Consider the following 19,071-nt stretch of genomic DNA (forward strand, 5'->3'; position numbering starts at 1 on the left):
CATAGACCACTCGAGCTTTGCCCTCATTGGCTGTGTAATGTCACTCAGAACCCATTGTGAAAAAACCATCCTGTTATTCACTGTTCTTCATCCATAATTATATATTATGTTGATACAGTATATTGTTAATAGTGTAAAGGATAAACTGAAAAGAAGGCAATTAATTGAAAATGGCACAATGTGCTGATCAGAGGCCATATTTAATGATGTGTTAATTTGTTTTAATCCTTATTAGGTTTTGTAACAAAGAACAGTGAGAAAGTCTCTTTACATGTCAGCTTATCAAAAAACAAAAACAATATTCGTCTTCAGTAATCATGGAGGTCAAATAGGGTACAGAGCTCTCTAATCTGGTGAGAATGAGTAGTATGTCCTCAACATAGAGTAAATCGATGAATGTGTGTGGAGATCGCACTCGTTTTTCGAATAATTATTCAAACTAGTTAGATATGTGTGCTATGTTAGATTAATGCCTGCTGACATTGATGTATAGACGTGAAAGTGGCCCAGCCCCTAATGGCTGCTGGGACTCTAACATGCAACTACGAATAAGCAGTATTCCTTTTAACAGTATTTTATTTCTGTTTCTCAAAAATATTTTCTTGAAAGCGTGATAATCATTTATATATCACATTTTTAAACATAAGCATTACAAGAATTAATGAGTGCGATCTCCACACACATTCATCGATTCACTTTCTTCTGCAAAAGTGGACATCAGCACCACCCTTCAAAATGTCTTTCGAAACAATTGCAAATATAACGGATAATCGAGCATCTACTAAAACATACACAACAGATGAAGCTTCAGAAATATATAACCTCATAAAGGAAACTAAAAAATTCGATGCCCAAAGTGGATCAATAGCTCAACAATTGCGTCAACTTGAATACCTTACTAGACACAAACTAAATCAACGTCTACACGCCTCCACGCTAATTCAATATCACCGCGTGAAGAGGATCCCACGTGGACTCAGGCTAGCAATTCGTCCTATGCTCTTTAGACTCAACAACAACCCACAATTTATGGAGAAATGGTTCAGTATCCTCAACAAATGCTCCCTCGACTTGATTCTGCTTCTAATTGAAGAACTCTCTAAAACAATTAAAGAACTTGAAGAAGAGATATTCAATACCAAACAAGATTTATCAGTCTGAATGGAATCAGAACCATGGGGAAAATTCTTGGAAGATCTCAATATTCGCCTAGACAAATATGGCAAGGAGCTGCAAGAGACCAAACTAGGTAAATTCAAAAGAGATACGATCGACTATAAGCTCAATGAAGCGTACACTTGGGCGGAAGTCTATGCGCAACCTAGATACAGTGGAAAAAGAACACAACCTGCCTCTTCTGAAGAAAGTGTCGTGTCAGACAGCAACACAAATATTTCCAGACAACCAGCTAGCCAAACACCAAGCGATAACCTAATAGATAAGACAAAAGATTCTTCAACATCTTCGCAAGATGCTACCAACATAGCTACTTCTTCAACTTCTTTTTAGATAAGGGCGGAGCACAAGGCAGACCACCGGATCAAGCGACCTCCAAGCAGTTCGAAAGAAAACAAGACGAAGAAAAAGAAAAGGAAAAAGAGAAAAAGAAAGGCCTACGGAGTCAAGGGAAAATCTGGTAGTCAACATCTCTCAATATCATTTATCTAATTTTGAAGAACAATTACTTAATAAAGGCACAACATTCGTTAGTACCTACCATACTTCACAACTGGAAACAGAAGTCTCATTTTTCAAATTCATGAGAATTCTTCGTTTGAAGAATTTTTTTTACAAATATCAATGCCATCGAATCGACTGATGAATCCACAGGTCAATTTAAACCAAAGAGCACTTTTCTTGCTCCGATATCTCACAAAAGTCTAGATACTTTTGAAACTCTAGTAAAAGCTGATCTAAGCAAAATCCATCATAAAAGAAACATGAAAAATCTTTCACGAGCAGAATATAGTGCTTTACAAACACTAGCAATGAATCAGACAATCGCAATCCAAAAAGCAGACAAAGGAGGAGGACTAGTAATAATGGATCAAGACTTTTACCTCCAAAAAGGCACAGAACATGTAATGGACCCAAACACTTACACAAAATTGGACACAGATCCCACAAATGATTTAACCAAAACCTTGAGTGTAATTCTAGATCAAGCAGAGAAATTCAACTGGATCAATCTCAACACCAAACGATACTTATGGCAAACTCACCCAAGGAGACCTAAAATGTATTTCCTTCCTAAGATACATAAAGACTAAAGAAATCCTCCCTTCAGGCCAATAGTATCTGGATCTCAATCAATCTTTGAAAATCCAGGAAGATTCATTGATTACCATCTGCAACCATTCATCCAACAATGGCCAAGTTATATAGAAGATACATCAGATTTTCTAAGAAGCTTTACAACTATTCATCTTGAGACAAATGAAGATTTAATCCTCTGTTCTATAGATGTTGTAGCGCTGTACACTTCCATTCCACATGCCCTTGAAATCGAAGCAATCGAGTGGGCCTTATTACAACAAGATAAACCAGAGACATTAAAGTGCTTCATAATTCAATTGTTAGAATTTTGTCTGGAAAATAATTATTTCATGTGGCAGGATAAGTACTTTTTACAACTCAATGGGACCGCCTTGGTATTTCCAGGAGCTTGTGTATACGCCAACATATTCATGGCTAAATTTGAACATGATTACATCATGACAGACCAAACATGGCAAGATGGCTTGATCTATTACAAAAGATATATTGATGATATATTCTTAATTTGGAAAAACAGCGAATCTTCATCAATAAACAACATCAAAACCATCAATCAAGTGGACTCGAGAATTCAATTTACCTATCACACTGACAAAAACACTCTACCTTTTTTGGATGTCTTGATCAAACTGGAAAACAAACAAATTCAAACTAGTGTTTTCAGAAAACCAACAGATAAAAACACAGCTCTACTGTTTGAAAGTTTTCATCCTCAAACTTTGATCAACAATCTTCCTATTTCTCAGTTCATGCGGATAAAACGGATCACCTCTGAACAAACGATATGTGTAAACACACTCGAAGATCAGAAAAGAAGATACATAGCACGAGGATATCCACCAGAACAACTAGACATTCAACTAGCAAAAATCAACGCAATACCCAGATCTAAACTTCTTGAGAAAAAAACTAAAAAAAACAGTAAAAGGATGGTCTTCGTCGCCAAATATTCATCTGTATCTCGAGACATCAAGAAAATAATTTTAAAACGATGGGAAATTCTTGAAACAGAGAATGACTTCGGACCATTGTTCAAAGAGAAACCTCTTTTCGCCTACAAACGTGCACAAAACTTGAAAGAATTACTCACTAAACGCTCTAAGACACTGGAAAGTGGCCAACAGACCAACCACAAAGGCACAACTAAGTGTTGGAATTGCAAAAATTGCAATAATGCTATCTTGGGCAACATTCTTCAACATCCGAGAAGTGGTGAAAAAATTCCATTAAGACATTCAGCAAATTGTGATGCAGAGCATCTAGTGTACATGATAAAATGCTCTTGCGGACTCATATATGTGGGCAAAACTGAGAGAAAAATAAAAACAAGACTGTTATGTTATGTTATGTTAAAATCAATTTGTAAAGCGCTCGTACGCCCGTGGGCTTCATGGCGCTATAGGAAGTATGAAGAGTCCGAACAACATAACACTAAGCTGACAGAGGTTAACTGTCTGAACATAAGAGTAGAATTTGCACTAAAAGCACCACATCACCATTGGCAACGCATTGGACAGAATTTCGTCACACAATCGCACAGCTAAAGTTTCAAATTATTGAACTAGTACCACAAAGACTAGGACTAGACAATTCTAAAATCCTCCTTCAACAGGAAGTTTTTTGGATAAAAAATTGCAAACCTTGACACCATTTGGATTGAATGACAAATTAGAGATGTTATGCTTCCTCTAGATTAAATTCATAATTGCTACCTGTAACCAACGAAAGACTCTTCACGCCACCTATTCCTTTGATACACAAACATCAGACATAAGAATTTAGCGAGCATATACACCTGTTCAAAATACTGACCACAACAAGTTATTTGCGAAAAATGTTTTTTATAATATGATCAGATAAGTTTAATTGTATTGTTTCTGTATAGATTCTATTTTGTTTGTTTATGTTTAAGATAAAACTTCTCACATCATACAACATTTGAACATACACCACATTTCTTCTTTGTCCCTGTCAAGAAGTGGGTAATAAAGTTATCCACATCGTCTGTCAATAACCACCTCTATAAAATGTAGTCCCTTTTCGATGACTACAGCTAAAAATCATATCGTTTCATAGACGCTCCGCCTTATATATAAACTCCTGCAATGATTAATCTTCTTCATTGCAAATACTATAATTACATTCACGTTCATATTAATGTGTATTCACGATGCATTATTTGACATTTTTCAGCCGAAATGTCAATCGCGTCAGTCCCATTTCTATGCTATTGAATCCAGACACTTTAAGTCGATAGGGAAAAAGGGACTCTATCATCGCGTCCCCGAAACGGAATACTTCTCAACGTTCACTGAACCTGTTCTCGGTAAGCCGAAAATAGTGCCCTCAGTTTAGAAACTCGGTTCGTCTAACTAGAACCGATAACCGGCGTTTTACTATTTTTTATTCATAACCGCTAACCGTTGTACTTTCATTTTCACAGTTTCCTCATTTTTGAATGAGAAACACTAAATATCACCGCAAGCGTCGTTACCAGCAGGTAAGACCAGTGAATTTGCACACTGTTTCTTACTCGTATAGCTATGTTTATGGAAAGAGTAAATACCTATTGGTTACTCATATAAAATTGACGTTTTTTTCAGGTTGCAGGAATCATTGCTGTTATTTGACAGGTAAGCTTGATTTCAATTACATGACATCAAGCGTTTTTAATATCATATTTTCAGTTTTTCTAAAGACCTCGTATGTATTTGTTTATATCCAGAAATAACTACAATCACTGGATATGAAATTGGCCATACCTCGCATTTATGAACAATAAATCACATCAAATCGGTAAGAAAGTTTATAAGAATAGGTTATCACAAATTCAATCTTCACTACTGCATTACATTCTACATATACAACACAACATATAATCAATTGTTTGTATAACAAAGTATCAATGAATATGAAATACTGGCATCGTATAATGTGTTTCCTTTATTTGATTTTTCCTACAGAACCCCTGACGAAGGGGCACTTCGCCCCGAAATGCATTGGGTTATTTACTTTCATTGAAAATAACTGTGATTGAAAAAAACTGTGATCGTAAATGTATAATTTATTCTTGTAATGCTTATGTTTAAAATTTCATATATAAATGATTATCACACTTTAAGGAAAATATTTTTGAGAAACAGAATTAAAATACTGTTAAAAGGAATACTGCTTATTCGTAGTTGCATGTTAGAGTCCCAGCAGCCATTAGGGGCTGGGCCACTTTCACGTCTCAACATAGAGTAAGGCATTTACTTTCACTGTTCATATATGGATGTCCCTGATTGAATCTGTTTTCTTATGGCCTCTTGCAATTGGCTCTAAACCTAACAAGAACAATAATGGGGATAGAAGACAGCCCTGTCCCATTCCCCGGTTAACCTCAAAAGTAGATGAAAGGAAAACTCCACAATACACTTGTCCATTGAACCATTATACTGCCAGCATACCTTACTTATATAGTGAGCAGACAACCTAACCCATTCTAGCAGCTAGAAAAAGCATCCCCATTCAGCGAAGAGTGGTACATTGAACAGGACATTCAGATAACTCGCACACCTTCTTACAGAGCCTTCTCACCTCACTTGCCACATTTCATTAACTATAGCATGCCACTGTACCATGCAGTGTGTTCAGGTAAATCATATACCTTGAGATGTCATAAGTATTGTTATTAATGTATTAATTTCACATGCTCCAAAGAATGTAATATGCAAGGGTATAGGTAGTGCATGGAGCAGGGGTGAGTTATAGTTAATATAGTGTGGCGAGTAAGGTGAAAAGAGAGTGTACAGAAGTCCCCAAGATGTCTGAATTTTAAGGTGATACATAAGTATAAATATGAGCTATAAGTATGACGTATATCACTTTGAAAACAGTGCTTAAATGATAATTTAAAGATATAAATATAACTGTAGAATTTCTAATGTTTGTGTGGTTTAGGTTGGGTTTCTATACCAAACATAAAGAAAGTTTTCTCAACTATAACTTATCTTTAAACTTTCGTTCTTTTTTAGGAATGTCAATCGTTTTTGTAATGTTAGTACCGAATGTGTAATATTGGTACAGTTTAGTGGTGTGGAAAGGAGGCTTTTTGCAGTTTTCCCCCTTCTTTTTACCCCAATTTTGGGCCACTATTTGCAGGTTTTCAACTTTGAGAGTGTACTGAGGCCTGCTGTTCAGACCTCAGTGACAATGTTATTTCTTTTTCAAAATGGTGTGTTTAATTTGGTGTCCCCAATTGGCAGTTGCGGACTTGCTTAGAAATTCCTAGTATATGGTACCCAGGTATCCTGGGCATGTACGGTTGGCTGCCCACACAGAAGCTGCTGCATTGATTGTACCACTCTGGTTGTGACAAAGCGAAAACACAACATTCACCTGCCATTGCAAACATGGAGGCTATGCATGCACTGCACCCACAACTTTGTCACTACCACTAATGTCAAAGTACACTAGTACCTTTACTATATATTTACGTTTTCTCTATGGCAGGCCTATGAGTCCCTAAGGCAAGAAGCTGTATATTGTTAAGATAGAAGTATATATTTGAAATGTATGTACAACAAAAACCTGAAGTATTGGTGTTTTATGAGGACAGTTAAGTAATCTTATAATGTAATTGCAGGGTTAATGGTTGGCACTTCAATGCTTCTAACTCTTGACTAAGGCTACCTAACCATGTTATGTCATGTATCAAATTGAAGGGAACAATAAATGTGACTCACTGGTGCAGTCAACATTTTGTTAAATTGTTGAATTTATTGCTGGCAACTTTTGTGAAAGTTGGCATTTCTTAACTCAGCTATTCCAGTGCCTTTGCAGAGGCACTGGGATTGAGACAGGGTTCTGCCTTCCTGGGAATACATGTGAACGACTCCTAGGCCAGGAACAAAAGCAGCTGCCATACTGTAGGTGTGACCCCCTCCCCGCAGGATGGACTGCTAAGGGTGTTAGCCAAAAAAGCAGGCATCAGAGGCGATGCCCCCTTTGATGAGCTGTTGCAACAACACTCCTGCACAGGAATCATTTTGTTTCCCCTAGACAAGGTAGAGACGAGGCCAAGGAAAGGAAACCCAGTTTCAGAACCAGTTTTACGTGGGTTTGCAAACCGTGTTAGCCATTCCCCCGGAAGGGGGTTACCAAGGTCCTTACACTTGGGGAAAACTTCAGCCATGTTGTTTGTGGCATTAACGTTGCACTCTGGGATAGACAGATGCCACAAATTACCAGAACTGTGTCATCAGATAGGAGGAGACCTTCTACCCCATTGGCTATTGGCCAGGTTGTCCTCTTTGGCCATTTACTGGAATATAATGGGTACCCCTGGCACCGATACTTGAGTACTCAATGGTTTGGAACAAGGACAAGAAGGAGATCACTTTGCATTCATTGGAAGTACACAAGACAAGGCTGCAATATTGGCATGAGTGCACTTGCTGCACTTTGGGCTGGAGCAGTTTGGACCCTTTTCTGGGGACCTGGCTCAGGGAAAAGTTGATTCCCAGCCCCAATACAAAGCAGAGCCTCTATGGGCAAGTTTGCTAGACCCTCCAGAATGGCACTAGGGATATTAAAGCTGGAAGAGCCCAAACTGTATTTCTGGTAGCCATTGCAACTCTTTTGCTGCTACTGGAAGCAGGGCACTTTGATGGACGATTTAGAGATAGCCAAAAGCAGCACCCAAGTCTGCCGGTCACAAGGGTGTTGGTTGGGATCAGATTTGTCCACCCCAAGGGACACAAGCCCCCACCTAAGATTTGCACTGTGACCACTGTGTTGCAAGAATGGAAGGTCTGCATCAGGAGCTCTTTGACCCCTGTATACCTGACTTCGTGGGACTCCGAGATCCATGGCTGGAGTTGCCTCCACGTATCCGTGGACCGAGGAATTGACCAGACTTCACCCCCATGCACCACATCTGACAGGCACTCATTGAGCTATATGACCTCACAGCTGAGGAGTACAGAGTAAAGTTGAGGTACACTGCAAAGGGGGCTACATAAACATGGGTAAACCTTGTAGATTGATCTGTTAAGTCACTGGAGGGCTAGCTAAAAATGTAATCAGGTTGATACCTATGAGGGTGTGTACAATTTAATTGTGAAAGAACACATTTTCGCCAATTTTCCTCAAAGAAGTTATATCAGCATTTAGTAGCTTCCAGATTTGGGCAAAAGGGCTGATGAATGGGTTTGAACTAGGCCTGGGCGGTAAATTTCGTTCCGCTCAGAGAATTTTTGATATTTTGACATTTTTGCGTTCCGCGGAGAGCGTGAAAATTTCAAAACTTTCGCAATCTACAGAGAAACTGACTTTTTTCTTGTTTGCGCTTTATAAATGCGTTCTCATGTGCACGGTAGCGACTTACTGGGTTCCTCCGTTTGCCGACGAGTTTTCCTATCCGTTGGCGTGTGCCACGAGATGTTGGATTGTTGGTAGCCGGTCACACTATGCCGTGCGAGTTTGCGGTCGGGAACACGTCATTTGACCCGGAACAGGAAATAAGCATCGCGAGCAAGATGGCCACGCCCATTATCGACCGCATGGGCAAGTTGGAGATAAATTTCCCAGCGAGCACGCAAAATCACATCGCGAAAGGGTGGGCAAAGCAATCTCCGCATCTTCGCGAAAGTTCCAAGTGCTCGCGAAGATTTTGAGCAATTTCGCGATAATTTGGTAAAGTAAATTTCGCAAATTCCGCCCACCCCTAGTTTGAACTAGAATTGGAGAACTGGAGTCAAGCTAGCCTGGCTAATGATACCTCGATTCTGGTCCCAGCATGCTTGTTCCCGGTCCAGGGAGGACTTGGCCTGCCAATTTAGGCTGGACTGTTTCCATGGGGAGCAGGGTAAAGACTGATTTGCATATGGCTTGTTTAAACTAGAATGGCACTGGGAGCAACACAACAACAGATTTAGGGCCATATCTCTGTGTTGGGGTGAATGTTTGTCGTTGTTCAGCATTCTGTCCATCGATTGTTATTTTTGCATATGTCACCCCGAGTGGGATGGGTATGTCCAGACGTGGGTCCCATGCTCTACATGCTACCGAAGTCAATCTAGCCTGGCTGATGAGGGATGATACCTCGAAACCGGTCCCAGGATGCTTGTTTCCAGTCCAGGGAGGCCTTAGCCTAGCAGTTTGGGTTGGACTGTTCCCATGGGGAGCAGGGTCAAGCCAGATTTGCATATAACTGGGTTTAAACCTGGAATGGCATGGAGAGCAAATAAATAATGGATTTAGGCCCAGATATCTGTACTGGGGTGGTTGATTGTTTGACATTGTTCAGCATTCTGTCCATCAATTATTCTTTTTAGTGCTAGAATTCCCAAAAAGCATCAGGGGGAAGACCCCAAGAAGTGGGAGGTTAGGCCCACAGAAGGAAAAGGAGAGCACTAGTAAACCAACCGAAGAAAATTCCTCCGAGCCCCAGAACCCTAAAAGAAAGGCGAGTGCATCCCATGCCAAATCTAGTAGTAAGCAGAGTAGTGAGGACCCTAACCTTAAAAAGTTCATAGAAGGTAGGCTTTGATTGTCGGAAGGTTGGGAACTACAGAGGAAAGCCAGCTTGTCCCAAGAAAAAGGTAACCACTGGAGAGGTCAGTGTAGCCTTAGAAGATAATTCATCAGATGTTGATATCCTAGTTTGTTTTAACTGGGAAAAGGGTCCAGAGGGTGAGTTGGTGGTTCTTGAGAGTAGTAAATACTTTCACCCCATAAAGATGAATGGAACCCCCGTCACTGCCCTGGGAGATACCTGTGCCAGTCACACAATTGTGCATGCCAGGCTGGTGCCTCCACAGCAGTATTTGCCATGAGAGAGTAAAAGAGTTGCTATTAGGTGCGTGGCTTTAGAAGGCAAGGGTTCCCTTAGCTGGCTCCTCCTAGATTGTCTCCTTGGTAATGACCTCCTAGAGGTTGGTCTAAGCCCAGTGCACTGCCTCACCCAAGGATTCTGGAGGTGTTGTTTTTGTAGTTAAGATTGGTCCCAGAAGAAAGGAAAAGAAAGAAAGGTAGAACTGAGGCAACTTTTTGGAAAAGTTCCAGTGAGCCAAGGAGCTTCTATCCCAGTAGGTGTAAACTCACAAAGTTGGCACTGGTAAGGCCTTACCTGTTCCCCAAGAAGTCCTGGAAACTCAGGCCAGTTGTCAACCCATGGTTGAAACACCTGATCTAACAGAAGAGAGAGTGGAAGAATAGTGTCTGCCACAAGATGTGGTAGCCCCCACTCAGAAAAAGCAAAAGGGCACCCTTATTGGTCATGGTGGGGTTACTCCCGTTATGGATAACCTCTGTAGGTAAGCTATGTGTTGCCCTGGCTAAGATAGGGTTGGCAGAGGTGGGTAACTCTGACCCAAGGAAAAGGAAAAGAGGGAAGAAAACAAAGAGTCAGTTAAAGTCCTTTTTTTAAATGGCTTCTGTTAGAATTAGGGTTGATTAAATTGCCAGTGAGAATTACCCTGTTAACAGGATGTAAGGCAGAGTAGGCCCTGCAATACTGACAGCCAATTTTCTGCATCCTTCCTCGCCTAATGCCCAGGAGGTAGTTGAGTTGTCCCTGGAGTATTAACGGAGGAGGTTGTGTGAAAAACAGGCTTTTTGCAGGCTTTCCATAACATTTTACCCCATTTCGAACTACTATCTGCTGGTTTGCGACTTTGAGAGTGCACGGAGGCCTGGTCTCCTGACCTCAGTGACAGTGTTATTACCTTTTCAAAATGGTATGTTTAATTGAGTGTCCCCAATTGGCATGTGCTGACTGGCTTATACACCATATCATATAATACCCAGATCCTCACAGGAGTCTTATTAAGTGGAGTGAGGAAGAATATAGTGGAGGATAGTGTTGTAAAATGTACTGTGATATAGTATATTTTGTTATACTGGACTGGAATAAAGTGCAGTTATTGAGTTGCATACAGTGGATCGGCGTCCACTGAAGTCGGATACAGTAGAATGGCGTATATTGCAGTGGGATAGAGAGTAGTGGCATACAGTGCAGTGGTATATTGTTAAGAACCTATTACCATTTTTTTGAAGTAGTAATAGGTGAGCGTTTTTGTTTCGAAACTTCTATTTATTAGCGACCTCTGTTTTTAAAAAAAACTGTATACCTTAATTACTTTGCACCCATTTGAGATTATTTATGGGTAAGTGAGTGAGTGAATGGATGTCTCAGTGGTACGTGTGTGAATAACTACATATGTGAATGTTGGAGTATATAAATTACTATATGTGACAGTGAATGATTGCGAGAGTGGCTGTATGGATGAGATACAAAGCAACTCAGCGGCCTGCGCCTGATAACACTGGTAGGGTGACATAAACCCTGCTGCTCTTAAAGTGCACTGGGTGTCAGCTGGCCTGTAACAGTGGTCAGGGGCCTGCCCTAAGGGCCTACCATACCTGCCTGTTTGTTGTGGCCCCTGGCCCATCGATCTCCATTGCATTAGTCCTTCTGCTACTTGCACAATGATTTGGAACATAACTAACCTTTACGATTGCAGCACAGAACCGGCCCTGGGGTCTCATGGCCTGGCCCTACTTCAGCGACTTGAATATTCTGGCCTCATTGTTCCTGGCTTCCTTCTTGGGCATTGTAATTGCACATGGATTTGCCAGGCTTGATTGTGCCTGTATAAATCTGCACTATTCATTGGATGCTGGCGTGATCTGATGCTTCTCCTCTGTGATTACAGCCTCCTGGTTACCTGCTCTAATTAGCCTGCCAAGCCCACAGCATATCGAGTGACACCCCCAGGTGCTGTCAATATCCTCCTTTTTTTCTTCAGCCAGCCCTGCCTGAATGCTCGAGGCTTCTCGCCATGTGCCCCTTTAGACATGGTGCGCAGTGACCTAGAGCAGCGCATGATACCATTTCAAAAAGTGACTGACACACCTGAACAGTTCCATATATGGAGGTGGGTACAACTGGGAGTCCTGACACTGGGCAGTTGTCTGGAGCCGATGTCATCAATGCAGAGCTCCGAGTTGGAGTCTGCGCTATAGATGCCAGGTTTTATGCTCTTACTGACCTCCTGGAACGCATGGGGGAATGCTGGGACGATCAGAACACTCGACTGGATTGTTCAGACTACCATCTTTAAGGCTTAGAAGACAGGGCCACTACAATGGATAAGCTACTGGAGAAGCTGGGACTCTGCCTGCAAGACGGAAGCCATCATAAATGTAGATTTGGAGGCCAACGGTCACAGCAACAATATCTGCATACTGGTTGTAGCGGAATCAAGCAGGACCAGCACCAGATGACTCCACCCGTAATTGGAAATGTTATGACTGTCTCTAGGCCTAGTAGCAAGAAACCAAGGTCTGGATGGTTTGATACGGCATGTTCTGGGGCATTACGGAAGTTGAAGAAGGCTCTAGCAAACAGGCCTAGGGATAGGTTGTTTATTAAGAACCTTAGGGCTGTTTATAACGGGCAGATAAAGCGCAGGAAGTATGAAATACAGGAGGAAGCATGGGATAAGTTGGCCAAGGCTGTTGAATTTTCTGACAGTAAACTTTTTGGGGATACTGTCAATAGCCCTTTCCTTAAGAGTGATAATAGCCCAGTCCTCACTGCCCAGGTTAGTGAGGAACGTTGGGTATCGCACTTTACGAGTATTTTTGACCCAGAAGGGGAGGGTGTCCTGGAGGCCCCTGCGGCCAATTCATGGCCAATTATTCAATTGAACATCACTGTCCTTGAGGTAGAGCACGCTATTAGACTTAATAAGGGTGGGAAAGCTCTGGGCCCTGACGGGGTGCCCATTGATCTGTACAAGGCCGATATAAAATTATGGGGCCCCGTCCTGACCAGGGTTTTTAACGCGGTGGTTGTGGAAGGTACCCCATCTACTTGGGGGGAATCGTTAATCATCCCAATCTATAAAAAGGGAGATAGGTTAGAGGCGAAGAACTATCGACCTATCTCCCTTTTAGACTCATCACTTAAAACGATGAGCCGAGTAATGTTGGCCAGGCTGGAGGAATGGGCCGAAGGTGGTGGCATCCTTGCGCAGTCCCAATTTGGGTTCTGTAAAGGATTGGGAACCATAGAACAGTGCATTAATTTAGACCTTCTAATAGGGAAGTATACGCGCGCAAAGCAGGGATCACTCTTTCTCTGCTTTGCGGATCTTAGTAGCGCGTTTGATCTTGTCGATCACGCGCTGCTATGGTCAACCCTATTGGAACAAGGTGCTCCTGCTGGGATTATCTATTTCCTAGCAAGATTATACACCAAGTTATCTGACCGTATAAAATATGGACAGGGGGGAGAATGTACAGATAGCATCCAGGTAAACCTGGGTATTAGACAAGGGTGCGTTCTGGCGCCCCTTCTTTTCTCCCTCTTTATTAATGCCATTGAAACTGAGCTCAAGGAGGTTAACTCTGATGCCCCACAAGTAGATGGCCTGGCTACCCCCGTCTTGCTTTATCCTGATGATTCAGTTCTTATATCTAGAACCCCCGCGGTCTGCAGAAGCTAATGGACAAATTTGCGGGATTTATCAAGGGCAGGAAGTTGAAAATTAATACTACCAAAACTTTTATTATGCAGTGTGGGAAGAAAATGAGGAAGTTAAAACCCTTTTATATAGAAAATGAGAAAATAGAAATTGTGAAAAATTTCTGTTATTTGGGCATAACGTTCAGCAGTAATGGCATGTGGTCCCAAGAGGCTACTAATGGTAAAGCTAAAATGTCTAGGAGTGCTCATGGAGTTTTTAAATTTGCGACTAAACTTGGGGACCGTCGTATAAATGATGTGCTGCACACTTTTAGGTGCAGATGTGTTTCAATTGCACTATACGGATCCGGTGTTTGGGGGCACTGTCGCCATGTGGATCTACAGGTGGAAGAGAATTGTTTTATTAAAAAATTGTTATGCCTACCTAAATCGGCCTCAACTGAGATAACGCACCTGGAATTGGGGTTGGCGTATTTGTCTGATTTAATAAGTTTGAGACCTTTGTTTGTGTGGAGAGCAATTTGGTTAAAAGAAGAAACTGATTTTACCAGGAGTATTATTAGTGATTGTCTCCGCCTAGAGAAATGTTAGTTGATCCAATGGATTAATTATGTTATGACAACAGCCAAGGATGTATTTAATTTAGACGTTCAGGCAGACCCCGAATGCCTTTCTGATATCCCCAAGAAAGAGCTAAAGTGCCGTTATATGGGTAAAAAAGCACATGCACGGAAAAATGTTAATATGTCGCTAGCTACCCCACAATTCTATTACTCCAACATATCTATTTTGGACTTTCAAAATTATCTGAGAATAGTTACCAGGCCATCCCATCGGTTTGTCCTCACTAGATTACGATTAGGAATTGTCCACCATTTGGTGGCATTTCCACGTATGAGATACCATCCCTCTGTACCCTGCCCTTGTGACAGGGTTACTAAACAGAGCACTGCACATTTTCTATTGAACTGTGATCTTTTCTTGCCCTTTCGTATTGTTAATTTGAAACCCTTATTAAAAAAAAGCTGTAAGAACGAATAAATCAGCAATGAGCTTGTTATTTTCCCTAGAGGACCCTGATATTTGCTTATTTACAGCCACGTTTGTCTTGAAATCAATGGCCGCTAGGAAAAGTATGGTCTTTTAATTAATTAAGCTGTTTATTATTCAACACGAGCAGCACCTGTTTTTAAGCATTTGTTTTAACTACCGTTTTTAATCAGTACTTGTTAGTAAAATTTGTATTAGAACGTTTTGGAATGGATGTATATTGCATATATTTTGTACGATTTTATGATTGTTGTGAAATAATCGAATAAAGCTTGTGAAACGACACGAAATGACTCCACCTGTTTGTAGGCCACCAGAATTTTACATCCACCTTTGTTGTAGAACCGGCCCATAGATCTATTGGCCCGCGCCCTTCATCCAGCACACCATTGCGGCCAATACTCACCAGGCTTATAAAACATACAAAACCAGGTGATTTGCTATTGACGACCTGCACATCAAAGTGTCTCCTTAACATATTAGTTCAGCAACACTAGACATAAATCAAATGTTGAGTGCAACTTAAGTGTCCAATGCTCATCCACCTAGGGTGTCAAGCTCTGCATCCACAAAAAAGTTAAACAGATATCACTTTAACAAAAAACACTAGAGCACATCATGTTGAAGTTACTCTCATCCTCAGTGCAGTCTGCACTCTTCTTCAATCAATGTTCTTGTATTAGAGAATTCACAAACAATAAAAATCACGTACTTTAGCTCAATCTGATTGTATTCCTTTATATGTCACGGAGTTCCACAGCCGACGTGCGTTTTGCCCTGACAGGGCTTCCTCAAGGCTCACTAGCGATATGCTGCACACCCTGTTTGTCTCTGAAGACATATGTTTCAAAAAGTCAAATGTCAAATATCCAAAATACTTAGTGTAAGATTCACATTGACATCTCCGCACTTATAATATCCTTTTAAGATCCCATGTGTTCATCCTTGTAGTGGAGCCATAATAAGTTCCCTCACGCGCGGTGAACTTGTATTTAGCAACCATGCATGTCCATAATGGAGTTGTGTCACTAGGCTTATAAACTTTCTGGAACACAGCACCGTCCTATGACTAGCACATAAAAAGGGCCAACTCCAATATCTGTGATGTGTGATCTCCCTTTTTATAGAGTTCACAATGGTGGTACTGGAGGCACGCCTCAAAAGTGATGCCACCAGCACTACAGAAACTTGAACTGTGCTACGGTATGCTCTATACAGCCCGCCTTTGTCAAATTTAATGGCAAATCCTGCTTTCTTGATACACCGGAGGAACTCTTGTTTTTTGTAAACGCTAATGAGCATTCACCTTCGAGACACAAAATGGCTGAGCGCTCCCCTCCTGACCACCATGCAGCTGTAAGTGTTAATCTGTTATCCCCAGATTGAAGCTTCCAGATGTTTCTAGATCGTTTGTTGATCCCCTGTGTCAACTTCTGTGAATAGATCACAAGAAATCCCACTGCTATACATGCAGCTGAATTCCGGAGTACACTTCACTGATGAAAATGTTTGACCCATCTCCACATTTGCTCCTCCCAGAAAGGAAAACGGGGGCCGCTCGGCCTCCCCGCACATATGGCAGGGCATCGGCCCCCCCTTCCCCTGCACCATCGGTGGTGGGGTGTGCCCTTCCGCCGTGTCGTGATGACGCAGTGGGCGCTCCCCACCACCGATTGGTGCCGGCTCCCGCATTGACCCAGAAGCAATCTAATTGCTCCCGGGTCAAAGGGGGGGGGAGACAGAGGGGGCGGGCCAGTTGGAACTGGTCTGCCCCCATAAAGGTTAAAAGGCCGGGAGAGCGCGGGAGGCGCCCTCTTGTCCCCCTACGCTCCCCAGGCTTGCATCGTGCCCTAAGGGCAGATTAATCTTTGTTGTTTGTATTTCAGGAGGTGAATGCTATCCGAGGACACAGGCAGGCCTGCGTTTCACTGCTTCTGTCGGGCCGCTGGGGTAGAGTGCGCTCGCCCAACACCCAGGCTAGCTGGTGTGTCGCGGTCACAGTTACGTGGTGCTTACGGCCAGCCGGTGTGCCTCCAACTTGATACAGGTAAAAGCCAGGCAGGCCCAGGTTGGTGCAGGAGCACATCATGCTCATAGGTTTGGCATACGTGTGGTCGGTTACCTGTCGCAAGGAAAAGGAGGATGGCTAGTGGACCTGGCCCTAAATGTTCCCGCATGGAGCATATGCTGCAGGGCATGATGCGCAAGATGACAGCAATGGAACGGAGATTGGGGAAGGTAGACCAGTTAGGTAAGAACGTGGCGGAGCTCAGACAGAGGTTTGATGATCAGGTAGCGCCATCTGGGAGACCCAAGTGAGTAATAGTGCCCCCGCAGTCCAGGGGGAATTTGGATGCTTTACCTAAATGGTTGAGAGCCAGGAAGTGTAGCGGTTGGGTCCCCAAGACACAAGGAGAAGGGGGGCAGCCTGGGGTCATCCCTGAGGGAAGGCTTACACCACCGTTGGCTCCTATACCTACTCCCCTAATCCCGACAAGTTTACTGGTGACACCGGCTCCAGCCACACCGGCGCCAGCACCAAACATAGTGCCCTTGGTCATACCAGCGGTAGTTCCAGTGGTACCTGTGTTGAACCCAGCACCTAGCCTGGTATCCGACACGGGATCCCCATCCCAGTCCCAGCACCTCCAGTGGTTGGTCAGGTGCCCCCTGAGCTGGCAGCGCAGATAGTGGCGGTACTCCCCTGGCTAGGGATTGGTGGGATGTTACCTTCTTCGGTGGGCGCCAAGGAGGCGGGAAAGGATCCCTCTGCGGAAGCCCAAAAAATGGTAGCAGGATCATGGTTGCTCGTGGTGGTGTGGGGGACCCAGTGCACCTATTTCTCCCCAAGCAACATGTTTGGGCAGCGACACTGGAAAAGACAAGATTGGTGAACCAATGCGAGTCGCTGAAAGTGGTAAGTAGGGGGCATTGCCAGTACTAGGGGAAGGTACAATACCTTCAAGGAAGGGAAATCTGTCCCAGCAGGTCACACAAGAAGTGAAGGATTTGATCTGGGCGGGCAAATATGTCAATATTTTTTCTTTGCTAGTGGATAATAGGGAAATGGAGTATGCTAGGAAGCAGAAAGACTGGATGTTGCCTAGCAGATGGCGGGGAAAAATGTCAAGATTCAGGGTGGAGGAGACATTGATCTATTGGATCAAGAACTTTTCGGTGTTCATGGCAATTACAGTGGAGCGTTCCCCTAATTTACAGGCAGAAATGGCATGTTGGCCAGTTTACAGCAGGGCAACCAGGAACCGCTGGGCAAAGTTGGAACAAAAATCACCCCGTCAAACCCCAGCAGCCCTTTCGACCAGCACAGGGGGGTGGCACGACCACTAAGTCGGGGAGCAGTGGTGGGCGAAAAGGGGTGTGTTGGGATTTTAACAAGCGTTCATGCACCAGGGCACAAGGCAATTGTAAGTTCAGGCACGTATGCTCCATTTGTAACCACCCTGAAAAAACCTGTCGCTCAGACAGTAATGCCACTGGAAACGGGGGAAGAAAGAAACAGGATTAGGGGGGGGCCGCCGGCTGGTAGCTCATTCACCCATTGACGCTCTGACTATGACTCCGTGGCTGAACAGGTACCCAGACCATGCCTCTGCGAAGATGTTGCAGGAAGGTTTATCGCAGGGGTTTAGGATCCCAGCGGTGGGATATACTGGAACACCAGTATGCAGGAATCAACTCTCAGTTAGGCACCACCCAGAGGTGGTGGCGACAAAAATTTCTAAAGAGCTGTGCCTGTGCAGGATAGTGGGTCCTTTCAATGACATTCCTGTGCCTAATTTTGTTTGCTCGCCCCTTGGTGTAGTGCCAAAGAAGGAGGAGGGTGAGTACAGGCTCATTCATAACCTGTCAGCACCTAAAGGCGCATCGTTAAATGATGAAAAAAACAGGCAGTGGTTATGTTGAGGACTCTTGGTCTGGGGGCCTTGCTAGCTAAGTCAGACATCGAATCTGCTTTTCGGCTATTGCCAGTTCATCCATTAGATCAGCATCTGCTAGGCTTCTCTTTTCAAGGTAAATTTTATATGGATATGTGTATGCCCATGGGTTGTTCCGTTTCATGCGCCTATTTTGAGAAATGTTGTTCCTTTCTGGAGTGGGTTTTAGGCAAACGACAGGACACCATCATGTCATGCATTACCTTGATGACTTTATCTTTCTTGGGTCGGCGGGCTCACGGGAGTGTGCATGGGCATTGCAGGAATTTTGCGTGCTCATGTGGGCTTTTGGGATCCCGCTGGCACCAG

At 43.0% G+C, this 19,071-nt stretch overlaps 1 protein-coding gene across 1 annotated transcript in view; it reads left to right on the forward strand.

Annotated features, from left to right (window-relative positions):
• The window catches only part of LOC144769168 (extracellular calcium-sensing receptor-like), a 313,553-nt gene that overhangs the window by 250,691 nt on the left and 43,791 nt on the right, over window positions 1-19,071 (forward strand). The window contains exon 6 of the mRNA XM_078653182.1: window positions 12,726-12,869. Coding sequence (XP_078509308.1) covers window positions 12,726-12,869 — 144 coding nt within the window. The remainder of the gene's footprint in view (window positions 1-12,725; window positions 12,870-19,071) is intronic.

Source organism: Lissotriton helveticus, chromosome 7 (genome assembly GCF_964261635.1).
Source record: "Lissotriton helveticus chromosome 7, aLisHel1.1, whole genome shotgun sequence".
In the NCBI taxonomy this organism is placed as follows: domain Eukaryota; kingdom Metazoa; phylum Chordata; class Amphibia; order Caudata; family Salamandridae; genus Lissotriton; species Lissotriton helveticus.